General features: G+C 51.7%; 1 protein-coding gene across 2 annotated transcripts in view; it reads left to right on the top strand.

Annotated features, from left to right (window-relative positions):
• The window catches only part of ARRDC1 (arrestin domain containing 1), a 59,964-nt gene that overhangs the window by 19,893 nt on the left and 23,180 nt on the right, over window positions 1-16,891 (top strand). For both annotated transcript variants that reach the window (XM_075906000.1, XM_075906001.1), the window contains exon 2: window positions 11,713-11,823. In XM_075906000.1, the coding sequence (XP_075762115.1) occupies window positions 11,713-11,823 (111 nt within the window). The remainder of the gene's footprint in view (window positions 1-11,712; window positions 11,824-16,891) is intronic.

A 16,891-nucleotide genomic window follows, 5' to 3' on the forward strand; every position in this document is an offset into this window, starting at 1 on the left:
GGGACATTGTGCTGCTTGTCCTATCATCCGAGGTCAAGGAGAATTAGGCTTAAATTGCAGCAAGGGAGGTTGAGGTTAGACATTTTTTGGGGAGGGAACTTCCCAACTCTCAGGGTGGTTAAGCACTGGAATAAATTGCCTAGGGAGGTTGTGGAATCTCCATCACTGGAGATATTTGAAACAAAAAACAGGGCTAACAAGATGGTTTATTAGGTGGTGAGCTTTTGTGGGCCAGACCCACTTCCTCAGACCAAATAGTGGAAGAAAATTGGCTTAGACACCTGTCAGGGATGATCTAGATAGTGCTTGGTCCTGCTGAGAGGGCAAGGGACTGGACTTGATGACCTCTCAAGGTCCCTTCCAGTCCTATTATTCTGAGGTGTCTTTTTTTAATCTGTGGGAACAGAAGGTGCTTTTAACCTTTGACGGTTAGAACTCATTTTGTGTTCGAAAATTCCACCAGTGGAGTCTCCATTATTTTCTTCTGCATGTTCAGTAGTGACTGAAAGCAGCTTACTTTTTACCTAACAATTTTTGTAGCTCTCAAACGCTCCAGTTTCCTGAAGTTGCTGTCTTGCTTATGCTGACAGATGGAAATCCAGAATCCTCAATTGAATTCCAGCCGTCTTTGCCTTTCCTACAGTGTTGGGATCTAGCTTACCCTCAAGCAAGAACTCTGAGCAACTTGTACTTTGATTTTTTTCGTGTCTCCGATTAATCTTTCAAGCTGCTAATATGTTGACACACGTGCTGTTTGTTGAAACAACTTGCTGAGAACGTTGTGGCATTGTGTAACCTGCTGCACATATTGACTCTTGTGCAAACTGGTGTGGATTATTTTTTCTGAAGCCAACTCTGCTCTTGAGAGGCTGTACAAAAGTCTGTGTGGAAAATATGTCCCTGTTGTGACTTGGCTGTTAAAGGACCCATTGTTGGTAATGATGGGTCACTAACACCTCGTCCTGTTTCAATCCCCTCAGCTAGTGCTAAATGTGGTTCTTCATTTGCTAATGTAGACAGAGGGATAAATGTCTTAATTGCACTACACGAGTCTAGAACATCCAAGATCAGTGCACCCCAACCAAAGAACTCAGTCTTGCTAGCCAAGCTAAAGACTGGTGGGTCACCTGAGGCCATGTTCCTTGTCCAAGGCTGCCCAATAGCCAAGCTGGGCACAGAAGTCTCCTCTCACGTTTGCCATAATGGTGCTCAAGATCTGAAAACTGCCTGTGCTGTCGACATGAGCACTTAATTTGCTCTTATTGCCCTACGGGGATAAGGAAGGACCAACTTACTGACAGCCCGTTTGCAAGAAGGTCCAGTTCTTGTGCAGCTGGGCCCGGATGTATAGTTGCTGTTGCAAAGACTCTGCTTATGAAGGAGCTGCTTCCCATTTGGTTCATGGATGTTTCTCCTGAGCACCCATACCACTAGCTCCTTGCCCTTCCAGGGACGGCTTGGCTTAGCAATTGGTGCCTCCAGCTGTTAACTGACTCTGAAAGCTTATCTCTGGGGTCCAGCTGCACTAGACACATGGGAGGCACTTCTGGTCTCCAGCTGCATCCTGTGTGTGCCCAGAGACTCTAACTAAAATGCAGTGCTAGACTGACTCTGTCATCCAGTGGAGGTGGGAGGAGAACTAGGCCCTGCAGTTAAATCCGGCCAGTGTTTGGATAAATCTCCACGTCATGAAGCTGAATTTCTAGTTTCCCAAGGCACTTGTATACTCCATCACTTGTGTACGCTCACTCCTGTTAGGACCCAGAAAAGCATCTCTGAGGGAGGAAAATGCCATTCTCCTGCTCTGTGGCGTGCTGGAAAGGTCCTGGAACGGAGACGATAGCTGGAGAGAACAGCACCCGTTGGCCAGAGTGGCTTACATGACAGAGGGAAGGACCTTTCCCAAGGTCACACCGCAAGGTAGTGGCGGGGCTGGGAACAGAGCCCTGGTCTCCTGACTCCTAGGCCAGTTGTCATGGGGACGCTCGTTCACATAAGTGGCTGTAGGAGGAGGCCCTGTCTGAGGAGGTTTAGAGTAGCTCGGGCAGAATTTTATTTTATTTTATTTTATCTGCATTTTATTTTGTTGCAGAATTTCCTGCTGAGCATTGTATGCCCCCCCCCCCCATGGGAAGCAGGAGAGATCTTGGCACCCCTCGCTTGCTAATCTCCCCCAGTTTGTCGCTTGGTGTCTGTCCCTGCTTTTCCTCTTCCCCGGAGAAGGAAATGGAGCTTCCCAGAGCTAGGCACCACAACACAAGCACCAGAGAAAAGCAATTTGTAGTCCCAACGAGACTTGGTGGTGCTTCTAAATCACCTGGGGGGCCCAATGACTCAAGCTCCTCTGGCAATGGTTTGTTCTTCATATGGGTCTAGATGGGGCCGATCTGTCTGCCTTCACCTCCCCCTCACTTCATTCTCCTATGTGCACCTGATTAGACCCAGGGCCTCACTGGAGGTCTAGCTGCCTATCTTACAAGTGCAGGCTACTTCTGAACTTTGCTCTGCCTACATACTGGGGCGGGAGAGACTGGGTGTGTAACTTCTGTCGAATCCTGGAACTCTTATTTGAATATCAAGTTCTGAGTGGAAGGGGAAGTGCAGAAACGTGGAGCCGTTTGGTGGCGCTTCAGAGGCTGTTTCTTTTCCAATGTGAGTTCAATAGCTGAAATTGGATCCTATGGGGAAATTTTACACAAACCTTTCTCCCTGACTATTGTCTGTGAAAGGCTGCTTGGAACTTCAGTGCCTCCGACTGCCCCTTGAGTACAGCACCTCCAAGTGGGGAATGATCCAAGGCGTACAGAGCCATAAGGAACGTAGCTGGAGTCAGCGTATTTAAGCTGAGCTTGGAGCCATCTCCACAGTGGGAGGTCGACGGGACGCGCTTGCGTCTACTTCCCTTACTCCTTGCGAGTAGCGGTGCCAATGGAGGCGCCCTTGGTGCTCACTCTATTGGGTCTCTTACTAGACCCACTAAATTGAATGCTGGAAGATTGACTGCTGCAGCAGCGATCGTCTGCAAATGGAGACATGGCCTGAGAAATGGAACTTTCTGCACCCAGTGACCTTGGAACTATTGTTGGGGTGCCACAGCCTGCCTTGAGTCACTCACCCCAAATCTCACTTGATCATTTAGGGGGAGTGGTGGATTTAGGTCAGCCTGACTAACTCCCCCATAATCATCTGCCTGTGTGAGATTTCAGGTGGGCAAGTCCAGCTTTGACTGCATGTCTCCACTTCAGCAGCTGGGGGAGGCTCCATTTACCCTGCTCTTACCTCTTACCCTTCAGTTATAAACTACTATCCGATTCCTGGTACTGCCTTACCCTTTGGGGGGTGGGTTTTTTCCCCTTTAAAAAGGAGCTGGATGATAAGTAACTCGAACCATGGAGCTGCTGAAGGCCTCAGGCTCGCACTGGCACAGGGCTGGTGAGTTCGAGATGCACATTAGAGAACTTGAAACTCATCGATCCATTCGATACTCCCTGTAAAAACAATGAGACTTCCTAACTTTAAGAAGCCGGACCTCCCCTGAGCAACACCTGCCCCCCTCGCATTCTTCTGTGCCTGACGCGAAGCGGCATACGCTGCCTCCTGCTGCTCAAGACGACCCCCCTGCCCCCACTGTCCATCCAAGTGTCTCTGCTGTTTAGCCCCCAAAGTCGGTGAGTGGCAGCTGCTTTGCCTGGGGGCGTGGCTGGCATCGATCTCACAAACTGCCCCTCCCAGCGGTGAACTTGCAGGGCAGTGTCCCTGCAGCCTGCATAGGGAAGGGAAATGATTCTGCGGCTGACTTTGGCCCCACTGAGAGAAACGGGATGTGACCGCCATCCTGAATAAGGGAAAATTCATGAGTGACCATGTGACGTGGTGTGGTGAGACTGGCCACACGTCCCAAATGGCAGGAGGCATGAAATCGTGAGCTGACAGTACAGGCGGGGCAGAGACACTCTTCCAAAAGCCTTTTTCTGTCCCCTCCCCAGCCCGGACAGCTCACTGGGGAACTGGGTTTTAAAGGAGGCGGACAGCTGTAGCTTTTCTTTCTCTTTCAAGGCAGGAGGGTTTTCCACTTGTCGCTGCTCCGTTCCCTCCAAGCAAGGGGTTTCAGGCCTTGTTCTTGTTCCGATTGGCTCACCAAGTTGGCACTGAAATGCCAGTGCCCCGTCTGCTTTGGAAACCCTGCTGTGTGCTGCAGTGAAGTGTACAGGGCGTGCTTGGCTGTGTGTGCCCTGTGCTCCCCAGGTGCACATCCAGGCCTAAAGAATAAAAACTTGAGCATGCAGGCGCTCTCATCAGGCAGGCCCGACCTACCAGGCAGTATCCCCTGCCTCCCTGTTGCAACAGATGCTGTTAGCTTGCAAGCTAAGTGTCCCATGGAGGTTTCTTGTTAAGAGGCTCTGATGTGCCCTCTGGGACTAGAGATTAAGTATTTGATGGGGAAAATTAACATCTTCATTGTGAAAAATGCAGCGGGGGTAGGAGGGGAGCAGGCTGGGCTTGGGAACAGTTGGCGTGTAACAGATGGGCTGGTTAAGCACTTGGTGTGAGCTTCCCCCTATGGGAAGGACTAAACCCAGAGACCATGGCAGCTGGCTTTGGAGGAGGAGAATTCCACCAATGGTGAGCAGCAGCTGACCCGAGGAACCCCCTGCCACACTGCACCTGCTGCCTCTGTGTTAGGGTGCTAGGTGGGAGCTGGTCTGTGAGGGGAGCCAGCTGAAAACCACTCCCCTTGCAGACTGGTTGCCTGTCACCCTGTGCTGCTGCCTCTGATACAGTGGCAGCAGCCCCTGTCTGGGGAAGGAGGGTCTGAGCTCCCAGACCTGGTGTGAGTCAGAACTGAGGCAAGTTGCTGGCCAGCCTGCCAAAAATGTACTGGTGGGGGGGGAGGGGAATGCATGTAGTCTATAGCATTAACCTATAAGCTTTTGCTTATCAGTTAATTGACTACACTATTACATCCCTAGTGGGCACCCCGTTCGAGGGTTAAAGGGTTGGGGGGTTTTCTACAGGATTTAGAAGTGCGCTTCCTTTGGGTTTTTAATGGGGGACCCTGTCGGGTCCTGAACTGGCTCAGACTGGGGGTGGTCTGTGTCATGGCTGATGGCCAAATGAGACTACCTGCTTAGGACCTATTGCATTGTCTTGGGGGGGGGGGGGGGGAGGGGATGCCTTCACCAGGTCTAGCTAAGCAGGACCGTACAATGCACTGGACAGCATATTGACCTGACTTCACGTGAATTGCCCTTCTAAGAACAGCCATACTGGATCAGTGCAAAGGGCTATCCAGCCAAGTGTCCTGTCCGACAGCGGCCGATGTCCAGAGCCCCGGAGGGAATGAACGGAACAGGCAATTGTTGAGTGTTCCTGTCACCCATTCCTAGCTTCTGGCAAACAGATACAGGTTGAACCTCTGTGATCCAGCATGAGTTTAGTTAGCTGGACGCCTGCTTACCGTGGGAGTGTCCAAGTTTCCCACAGTCCTGGAAAGTTTGTTTGCAGCCACTGTCCTGGTCTTGTGTTCTGTGCTGCTTAGTACTAATTGACCTCCTATGTGTCTGAGTCCAGCGAGCTGTGGAAGTGCTGGCAACGCTTCTAAGTGTAAGCAAGGGGTGTTTTAATGCTTTATTTCCTTGTTACTTAATCTTACTGCATTGGCACAACGCTAGCACTTTATGAAGAGAGCTGAGAAGCCTTGGCTAGGTGTAGGCTTATAGGGTGTATCAATACAGTTCTGTTTTACTGAGGCAAAGAAATGGGACAGTGCTTGCAATGCTGCTTGACAAAGACACACGTGGTACAATGTTGACATCCTGGGGTTTGGCAAATTCTCTGGCTCGACACCAGCGAGGGCCCAAGGGTGCTGGCTCAGAGGTTCAACCTGTACTTTCTAAAAAACTTCTGGTTTAAACAAGCCTAGTTGTGTTTACATGCCTTCCCATACTGCATGGGGATGGCTTTCTAGCTAGCTACTGGCTGGTGCAGAAAAACTTGCAAGGAATCATAGAATCATAGACATCTGTCAGGGATGGTGTAGACAGAGCTTGGTCCTGCCTTGAGGGCGGGGGGCTGGACTCGATGACCACTTGAGGTCCCTTCCAGTCCTATTATTCTATCTAACCTGTTCTTAAATATCTCGAGAGGGAGATTCCACCACCTCCCTTGGCAATTTATTCCAATATTTGACCACCCTGACAGTTAGGAATTTTTTCCTAATGTCCAATCTAAACCTCCCCTGCTGCACTTTAAGCCCATTACTCCTTGTCCTGTCCTCAGAAACCAAGAGGAACAAATTTTCTCCTTCCTCCTTGTGACACCCTCTTAGATATTTGAAAACAGCTATCATGTCCCCCCTTAATCTTCTTTTTTCCAAACTAAACAAGGCCAGTTCATGAAGCCTGGCTTCATAGGTCATGTTCTCTAAACCTTTAATCATTCTTGTCGCTCTTCTCTGTACCCTTTCCAATTTCTCCACATCTTTCTTGAAATGTGGCGCCCAGAACTGGACACAGTACTCCAGCTGAGGCCTAACTAGTGCAGAGTAGAGCAGCAGAATGACTTCACGAGTTTTGCTTACAACACACCTGTTGATACAACCTAGAATCATATTTGCTTTTTTTTTTTTTTTTTGCAACAGCATCACACTGTTGACTCATATTCAGCTTGTGGTCCACTATGACCCCTAGATCTCTTTCCGCCATGCTCCTTCCTAGACAGTCACTTCCCATCTTGTATGTATGGAACTGATTGTTCCTTCCTAAGTGGAGCACTTTGCATTTCTCTTTATTAAACCTCATCCTGTTTACCTCTGACCATTTCTCTAACTTGCTAAGGTCATTTTGAATTATGTCCCTATCCTCCAAAGAAGTTGCAACCCCACCCAGTTTGGTATCATCTGCAAACTTAATAAGCGTACTCTCTATCCCAATATCTACATCATTGATGAAGATATTGAACAGTACGGGTCCCGAAACAGACCCTTGAGGAACTCCACTTGTTATCCCTTTCCAGCAGGATTTAGCACCGTTAACAACAACTCTCTGACTAGGGTTATCCAGCCAATTATGCACCCACTTTATCGTGGCCCTATCTAAGTTATATTTGCCTAGTTTATCAATAAGAATATCATGCGAGACTGTATCAAATGCCTTAAAGTCTAGGTATATGACATCCACCGCTTCTCCCTTATCCACAAGTCTCGTTATCCTATCAAAGAAAGCTATCAGATTAGTTTGACATGACTTGTTCTTCACAAACCCATGCTGGCTATTCCCTATCGCTTTATTACCTTCCAAGTGTTTGCATATGATTTCCTTAATTACCTGCTCAATTATCTTCCTTGGGACAGACGTTAAACTGACCGGTCTGTAGCTTCCTGGGTTGTTCTTATTCCCCTTTTTATAGATGGGCACAATATTTGCCCTTTTCCAGTCTTCTGGAATCTCCCCTGTCTGCCATGATTTTTCAAAGATCATAGCTAAAGGCTCAGATACCTCCTCTTTCAGCTCCTTGAGTATCCTGGGATGCATTTCATCAGGACCTGGTGACTTGCTGACATCTAACTTTCCTAAGTGATTTTTAACTTGTTCTTTGTGTATCCTATCTTCTAAACTTACCCTCTCTCTGCTTGTATTCACTACGTTAGGCACACCTCCAGACTTCTCGGTGAAGACTGAAACAAAGTCATTGAGCATCTCTGCCATTTCCAAGTTTCCTGTTACTGCTTCTCCCTCCTCACTAAGCAGTGGGCCTACCCTGTCCTTGGTCTTCCTCTTGCTTTTCATGTATTTATAAAAGGTCTGCCGCTGCTTCTCTAGAACTGTAAAGTGGAGGGTGCGAGGGAAGCTGGGCGAGAGATGACCCCAGTAAGGTGCATGTCGAAGAGCCTGGCTGAGCAGCAGTGACCTGAGACTTTATGTAGCAGCAGCCTCCAGATCTTGCTGGCTTGGCTGTGTGAGGAGAAGGAAGGGCGGAGGAACTCCCAGGCTATGATCCTGCATGGCAGGGAGAAAGTTTACGTCCAGATGAGTGAAGATAGCAACGTGACTCCCCTCCTACTCCCCCCCCCCCCCCCCCACACACACACACACCCCACCAAGAGATTTCTGAGGCAGGCTTAGGTGCAAGATTGGATGGAAGGAGACCTGCTCGGGTAGGGCCAAGTAGATTGGAGCCAGCTGCTTAGTGGCTCCCGATTGGTGAGGCCCAGGATGTGAAAGTGGAACCATGTACATAGTTAACTGATAAGCCTGGGCTCAGAGTAACCTTGACTGTTGCACACAGGCTCCTGCTTTGTGCAGGGAGCTGGCTTAAAAGCCTCTCCTCCCCCACACTGCTGCTCCTGTATCAGAGGCAGCAGTGCAGGGGTAGTCACACGTTTACTTGATGAAACACATTTTCACATCCCTGGTGAGCGTGAACTCAGATGCTACCAAAGGAGAAACCTTGGAGTGGATGGGAACCTCCCAAAAAGCTAACGTTGCTACCAGCAAACCAGGAGGGGACCACATAAGAGACTGGAGATAGCCCTGGTCTCATCAGATTGTGTTCAGGTCAATTGGGTCTACACACACAACTTTCCGGCCGGCGGAGAGAGGCAGCACAATTGCTGTATAATGGGCATGTCTGTCTCTAGTTCAGGATATAAAGCCACACGCTGATTCCAACTGGGCTGTAGTTGGAAGGGCTCTGCCTGATGCCTTCTGTCAGAGCAGCCCCAAGTGAAAATCTTTGGGTTTAAATTGTCTTATTTCTGAGACACTGTCCAGAACCTGGGCCTAGAAACACAGCAGGCAATGGGTGCCACAATGGAGGTTCCCCCGGGTCACTTTCTGCACCCAGGGTGTGGGTAGCTGCATTTCAGTGCTATGGCTCCAGGCCTTGGCTCCTCGTTCCCCATTTGGGGGTGCTGTGTGGAGGGGCATTCGTGGGTGCCCTGGTTTCAAGCAGCCTCACTCAGAGCGTTCAGCCTGTGTGCGCTTCCCAGGGAGAGGAAGGGCAGCAGTAACCCTCCCATCGCGCTATCCAGTGTCAGCTATTTGAGCCACAGTTGAAAACAAGCAAGCAGCCTCTCAAATGCAGAAATGTGGAGCTGTTGGAGGCACTTTCCTGTTCCCCCTTGAGCTAGATATTCCAGTAAGAACTCCAGAATTCTGTAGAAATTGCATCCCTGAGCCCCCGTACCCTATGCACGTACAGAGAGCACAAGTGCTGTCCTGTGACCCGGGACAGATCAGTGACCTGGGTGTAGCTATGGGCGGGTGACGCTACTCAGCTAGAATCCTGCTGAGAGAGGACTGTCCGCTCCTAGCTCGACTCCCTCTGTAAGCAGATCCATAGGCCAGTTGTGAGAGGAGGGGCCTGTCTGTTCTGTATTCTGCTCTAGCCTCTGAGCCCCCTTCCTGAACCTCTGCACAAGCGCTCCAACTTGATGAAAGGCCCTACCGGTGGCACAAAGCACTGGCCTTTGTTTCAAGACAAGCCAAGGTAAACACGAGCCTCTTGCTTGGGTAGCTAGGGAACGATCTGCCGGCCCTCTGGGCTCTTGTAACAGAGCGTTCAGATACGACTCGTACCGCCCCCACCCCGCAAGAAAGCTTCCGATTCCCACTCTGCAGCCTGCCTGCCAAGAGGCTTTTTGCCTGGGGTAAAAAGGTCCTAGAAAGCTCTGCCCCGGGGCTGTCACCGACGGGTGGCATGGGGCAAGGCACAACAGACTGGGCCCAGCCTCTTGCTGCAGTGGTTAGTCTGGCCGGCTCAGCACCAGGCCCTGGCTGAACGCTAACCTGCCTGTGTGAGCCGTGCCCTAAGAGGAAGGGACGGCCTTACGCGCTTTCAGAACCGCTGGGACTGGGCAAAACCACCAGGGTGGGAAGGATCTTGTGCAGCATTTCCCAGATGCGACCCTGACTCTTCTCCTTCTCCGGTTCCTCCCCTTAAGGCAGGAGTGAAACCTACGGCCCAGAGACCGGATACGGCCCTGGGCTTGCCGGGACCCAGCCCCTCAGGGCTCCCCCCAGCATTGGGGAGCCTGCGCTAGAGGCTGGAGCATACAGTCTACTAGCCTGGGCCCCCCAAGACTCTGGTGTGAGGAATGTGTGGAGCATCTTTTTCCTCCATTGGGGGCCTCCTCAGTGAGGGTTTGGCTTTTGTTTTTTGGGGTGTGGGTGGCCCCAACTGACTTTTTTTCTGGGTCAATGCCCCCCCAACCCAGAAAAGGTTCTTCACCCCTGCCATAAGACATTGACTCTGGAGCACCAGGGCTGTATGGTCCTCACACATTGCCTGCAGCATGGGTGCAGAGGGTGCTGCTGTGGGTGGCGTGTTTCCCTCCGTGGGGCTGGGACATAGGTCTGGATCCAATGTCACTCACAGAATAGACCCACTTAATTGGCCACTTAAGGAAAAGGTCTGGGAATCCTGGTCTAGCGGACAGGATGTCGGAGTAGGAGTCTAGGTTTCAGTTCCTTGCTCTGCCATGGATTCCCTGTGTGACCTCAAGGAAGTTCCTTAACGTGCCCTGTGCTTAAGTCCCTATCTCTGCAACAGGGACAACCTCTCGCATGGTCCCATAGGTAGGTGTGTGAGGGTCAAGTCCATGTAATGTTGTGAGATGCTCTGATAAGCCCAGGAGTTCCATAGGTAACTATCGGACCATCTTCGCCCCTATCCCCTAAGTGGTTCTGTCTCCTGTCCTACTGGCCGAGTGGCGTTGCTGCCCTTTTGGACACAGATCAGCCACGGGTTCAGAGCCAGTCTTGGGGCACACGAGTCAGGCAGTTGCTTGGGGCCACCATTTTCCAGGGGCCGCCGCCAGAGCCTGATGGAAGCCCACTCGGGATACGCGGCAATTAAAGGGGCCACAACCACGTTATCTCCTCCGCTCCCCCCCCTCCCCCCCCCCCCCCCCGCTACACATTTTCCCTTGTGGATGCCTGGGGTTAGGACCAGCCCTGCACAGGTTCTCCTTTCTTCCTAGGATTGCTAGGTCAGTGAGCTAACTGACATGCTGTGCGGGGGCAGAGGGCGGTGTTAGTGGACTTGGTGCATCTGCCTCCTTTGAAGAGACAAACCCATTTTGCTGAGGTATGGGAGGGTTGTGGAGCTCTGGCCACTCCGTTAACCGGTCCGGATGGCATCCATTCCGGGTAGCGCTGACAACCTCCTGCCTTCTGGCTCCTCTGCTTCAGCCTAGGAATTGGGGCTGAAACTACATGTTACCGGGTGTGCGGGCGTGTTTGAGGATTAGTTGGACTGAGGGGGAGAGAACCAGAGAGACGGGAGAGGGTAACATTTCCCAAGGCTCCGATGTTCCACTGACTCTTCTTCCTGAGACCTGAGCTCTCGGTCGCTCTTGAGAAAATCCTACCAAGAGGCTTTTAAAATGCCTAGTGAGCGTGATGAGTAGCTTAGAAAATGCTTGCTGGAGAGAGGCTGCATTTAGACTTGGAGTATAGGGAGAGGCCTCCTGAACAGCAAACCACTGACCTCTGTCTTTCTCCATTCCCCATCTTCCTTGGGCATGTGTTTAAAAGGGGCTCTGTCAAAATCAATTAGTGCACCGCTCCTCTGCTTAAGAGCGAATTGACTGCGTGTCTCAGCAGAGAGCTCATCGAGGGAGCTGGAGGGACCTGACATGGGACCTGTGGATTTGTCACTGGTGTGGAAAAGCTGCTGAGAACTAATCCAGTATGTGTGTGTTTCTTCCAGCTATCAAAGTGAGCTGCGTTGGCTCTTGTGGCGTGTCCAACAAGGTCAATGACACAGCGTGGACCGTCGAGGAGCAGTACTTCAACAGCACCCTCTCTCTGGCGGATAAAGGTAAGAGCCGCAAGGGGTGGAAACTGGGGAGTGGAGAAGGGGTGTGTGTACAGTGACTGATTAGTAGGCAAGGCCTCCCCCTTTGGATTCCTCTCTTTGGGCAGGTTTTCTAGACTGCAGGTTCTGTGTGTGGGCACTCACCAGATACCGCGTGTCTCCATCTCCTGAAATACCCCCATGCTGAAACAGACTCAGCTGCGTGCAGAATACAGGTGACTTCATGTAATGTGTATGGTCCAGCTGACGGCAAGGCCTTGTCCGCACTGTACTAACAGGCATTGGACTGCCAGTACAACACCGCACCCACCTCAAGTGGCTTCCGAGGTTGCTTGCAACCGCTGGGCCACGGTCTCTAGTGGAGGCCTCGTCTGAACCGATGCAGGCTACGGTGACTCCTCTCCAGTACAGTCAGGAGGCTACAGGCCTTGCAGCTGTGCCCCTTTGCTGACTCAAAGGCACTGTACCAAAGGGCCAGTGCTGCGTCAGTGCTGGCCCTTCGTAGGACAGGTGCTCCGAGGAACAGCAGACCGCACCGGCCTACCCGGAGGGCTGAGGTGCATGGAATGATGGCAGCCGTCAGTCCAGAGCAACATGGGAAGTCCCTGAAACGCTTCCCTCACTCAGGTGCATGCTGGCCTAGTGGAGATGCATATTAGACAGCGCCTGGTATATATTCCTGCCAGAAGTCCAAATGGTTTGGGTCCACTCCAGACCCAGAGTCCCTGAATGAATGCTGCCTCTCAGCTGGTAAATAGGTCAGCAAACCACAAATAATTCACGCTGTATCGCTGTCCCCATTGAAACCGATCAGTACCCGCATTCACCTGCTACAGCAGTCAATCTAGCCGTAAATTATATGCAGAAGCAGGTGTCAAGGAAACTAATGGAATTGGGTAAGAGGCAGTAAAACAGGACTGGCTGCTGCTAAGTCAGCAGTTGGCAAGCGGAGCTTTTAGCAAGTGCCGGGGAAAGGTCAGTGGTGTCTTAGTGTAAACCTCACGCCAGCCCGCACCCCAGCAAGAGCCGCTGTCGGGGTTGCTTTCCTGCTGGGCTGACAGAGCAATATGCTGGAGCAGTGGGTTGAACCATGGCTTTGTTTTCCACCTGCAGCATGGGAGGGGAGTAGGAAAAGCCCTGGGCAATGGTACAGCACAAAGCCAGGCTGGTAAATATCTAGGCTGCCGAATCCCGAGGGACTTTCTAAAGTACTCCAGGTAGAACAGCCCTAAGTGAATGGACAGCTTGATGCTTTCTGTGCTTGATCTGTCAGGCTTTTGGCTGGCTTAAGACTCCACGTAGGTCGCTTTGAAGTGGCTACAGGTTAAAGGGTGAGCACTGCCGTGCCATGGGTTTTCATGCCAATGATTTTTGAGAGGATCCTGCAGGGGACTGGCTGCTACACTGAAAAATCTTAACCATGCAGCTGCCTTGGGGCGGGAGGCGAAGTAGCTTTATGGGCTGGGCTGCTTTGAAGTGCTCTCACCCAGAAGTTCAGTTGATGGATTCAGGTGAAATAAGCAAATGCATTTGGTCCTAGCAGGGCTGCTGCCATCAGACATAAAGCACAGGCTTCAATTACTCAGGCCTGCCCTAGAGAAGGCAGACCCCACGGGGGCATGCATGGCTCGTGAAACTGTTTCAGTCTTGACATCGTGGCAATCAAACCTGCGCTTCTGTCCAGAATAGACGAAACAGTGTGGCTTGGTGGGGGTGGAGGGAGCCATGCAGATCCTTGACACAGATGGGGAAGGCACCGTTGACGCTGTGACATGGCTTAGACTTTTTAACGTTTTCACAATGGAAATCTGGGCTTAACTCGCCAGCTGCTTTGAGCAGAGACGGAGCGAACTGCTCCCATGAGTTTCCCTGAGGCTGCTTCCTGGGCTCCGCTGACATCCCAGCCCATAGCCCTCCAATCTCTAAGGCCTCCCTGATCTTCAGAGGTGCCATGTGCTCACAACTGCTGTCGAAGTCAGCGGGGGCTGGAGATGCGGAATGCCTGTGAAAACGGACCTTACGGTCTCTTTGGCTTCATCCCTTATTTTCTGTGCCCTTGCTGTGCGCCTCCCAGGGGTGCCAGTGATGTCAGCGTTCGGCTTGGGGATGCATCAGGAGGTGGGCAAAGGAAACAACTGCCCTGGGGCCTGGTGATTCTAAAAAGCCCAGGGTCCCCTAAATTGCCACTGGAGCTCGGCATGGGTGCTCTGGCCAGCTCGAAGGGCTGGGTGGGGACTGGTGTGGTGCACTCTCACTGCCCCTCACCCAGCCCCTTCTACTATCCTTTCTGCAGGAGCATGGAGCTGCCCTCCGCTCCCTTCCCCCCCCAATCTTGCCAAGGGTCTGGCATGGCTGGCTGCTCCCCAGGCACTAGAGAGCAGGGTGACGTTACCCCTTAATTTTTGTGCCTTCTGCAATTTGTGCCTTCTGCAATTCTGTATTGCTAGTTCAATGGGTGAAGCAGAACTGTCTGAGCAAAGCAGCTTAAAAGCAGAGCTAGCGAATACCAACAAAGGTAAAATCTGGCCCAGCGTAAGGTGCACTCCGCATGGGGAAGAGAGGAGTGTCTCTTTGCTTCTATAGATCTGGAAAGCGAGGAGAGAAATGTCAAGCGCCTGGCTTGGAGGGGACCGGCACACGGGGGCCCTAGACACAGACGTGGGTGGCAGAACCAAATCCGCTGGGGACTCTGCTGTGTAACAGTGGGCATGCTGCTATTTTGTTGGCAGCAAGGCCGGTCCCAAGGTGGGTGAAGCAATGCCTGTTACTGGCCCAACATCTGTCCATGATCTCTGCCTATTCCTCAGGCGGCTGAGAGGCAAATACTCCTGGATGGGGCACCTGCAATACAGCCTAGTCCAGCACAGTCATTTAGGTGAATGTAGAAAACCACTCACTCACTCTCCTGACGTGTATTACTTGTTAGGGCACAAGTATCCCTTGCAAGTGTCTCTCTTTGAGAATCCTCCTGTATAAAGCTTTGCATGCAAGTGCCTGTCGGAGGTTTTTCCATGCTAGGATGGGAACAAACAATTCAACCATTCACTTTTTTTACTTTTAAACGGTCTGACACAGGCAGACTTCCTAGAGAACTGTCTCACGTACCTAGTCTAAATACTGTCGATTGAGTTCATGCTTCTGGAATCTGGAAAAAGCCTGGCCTTGTAGAGCTCTGTCCCCGTCGTGGTCCCAAGTCCGATGCTGCTCACCTCTTTGGATGACAAAGGGTGGCTTTTTGTGTGCAACCTGCCAGCCTGGTGAGATCTGCGAGTCAAGCTGGTCTCTGAGGTTTGCCCCCATCTTGCAGTTGTCACTTACCACCGCCCTTGTCTGCTGCACCATAAAGTGCAGCCTGGGGCCTGGAGTGGTGTTGGCCCTGCGGGGCTGACAGGAGTACAAAGCAAATGGTGCAATGTCAGTAACCTCGGCGGAGCGTCTGCCAAACACACAGGGTACAGATCCGTGAGGAAGATGGTTTGGATGTTTGTTGCTGTTCTTATTGGGACTGCACTCGACCGCAGTCCCCAGTCACTTCTGTCCTGCAAATGCATCGTGCAGCTCTGGGAAGAGGCTTCGTGCTATTCGAATGGGATACCCAGCTGGGTAGCAGGTATTCGTGACACAGTGACATCCGACTGAATTGCCTCTTGCGTCTGAACCACCGTGGCACCATCGGTGGCTGTTCCCCACGAAGCATGGGACAGAGGCACTGGCTGTGTGGAGTACAACAGCAGCACAGCTATGCCACTGCAGCACTGGCGCTGTAGCACACTCACGTAGGTGCTTCCTACAGTGACAGGAGTCTTCATCCCTGTAGCTGACTCTGCAGGGGAAGCTTTCATTGACCCTGCTGGGACTACACCAGGAGTGAGGTTGGCATAGCAATGGATTCAGGAGGTATGAATGTTTCTCTCTGAGCGCAGTAGCTATGTCAACCTAACTTGCAAATGTAAAGCCGGCTTAAGAGTGTGCAGCATTGGCGCATTGCTTCCCTGACCCTCGGGTTTGTCTTCTGTCCCGTTTCCCAAGCACACCTGATGAGGCAGGGTGTTTCCAGCCCCTAGCTCTAGTAGTCACCTGCTCAGCTGCTGTCCTCTTGGCCACCAGTTTGCAGTCCTGTGGAAACTGACCAGAGATCTGACTATGTAACCTGTCATTGGGCCAGCCGGCTATGTTGGTGCAACACGTCCTGCTGCCTGCCGACAGGGCTACACTGAAATGGTTAACTACTGATAAATGGTATGCACTAGGACTGCAGAGTCACTTAGTCATCCCGCCTACATGCCTAGAGAGGAGAGACTGCAGCAGACGGGGGCTGTAAGACGCTGGTACTTCCAGGTGGCAGGGAGTTGTGGGTTCTTGCATCTTGGCTCTGTTCAGACAGTGGGCTAAGATCACTTGATGAGCTCTGCAGTCCGGTTCCCAAGCCTGGGAAAACAGAGTTCTTCTTTCCCCCTTCAAGTCACACGTGGCTTCCTGCTGCACTCCAGTCCCTTCTGCCCCTCTAGTCTGCGGGTGAGCCCACGTCGGCCGCACAGCTCCTGTTTTCAGAGCCCGGCACGGAGACAAAGGTTTGTCTCTGCATCTTTAGCTGCAGAAAGGTGCTGTGGAGCTCCCTGGCCTATCGCTGCAGGGTTTTGCACAGCTGCAGGGTTTTGCAAACAATCCATAGCCACAAAAATGAGCTGTGGATGTGGATCCTTGCAGCTATAAAGCGCATAGCTGTGGATTTGCAGGGCTCTATTTTTTTGCCATCTCAGCCTGAAGATGGTGTCAGTTGTAAGCAACTGGACTAAGTTGGGCTCCTCTTCTGCTTTGGGCACTGTCAGGGGAAACGTGCCCTGCTCCACCCAAGCTGGAGCTATTCCTGATAAGCACCCAAGCCTTAGAAGGGATGGTGGAGTAGGCTAGTATGGTCCTGTCCTTCATGTGTTCAGAAGTGTCCCTCGGCTGCAGTTGCCATTTAAAAATTAGGCTGTCGAGCGGCCTGTGCTCTGTGACGGACAGTGTGAGGCCCCTGGCCTGGTACGTGTCTCTTGACTTGAGCCTGAATTTCCATCCTCTGGCTGGA

Source organism: Pelodiscus sinensis, chromosome 22, assembly GCF_049634645.1.
Source record: "Pelodiscus sinensis isolate JC-2024 chromosome 22, ASM4963464v1, whole genome shotgun sequence".
Classification (NCBI taxonomy): Eukaryota; Metazoa; Chordata; order Testudines; family Trionychidae; genus Pelodiscus; species Pelodiscus sinensis.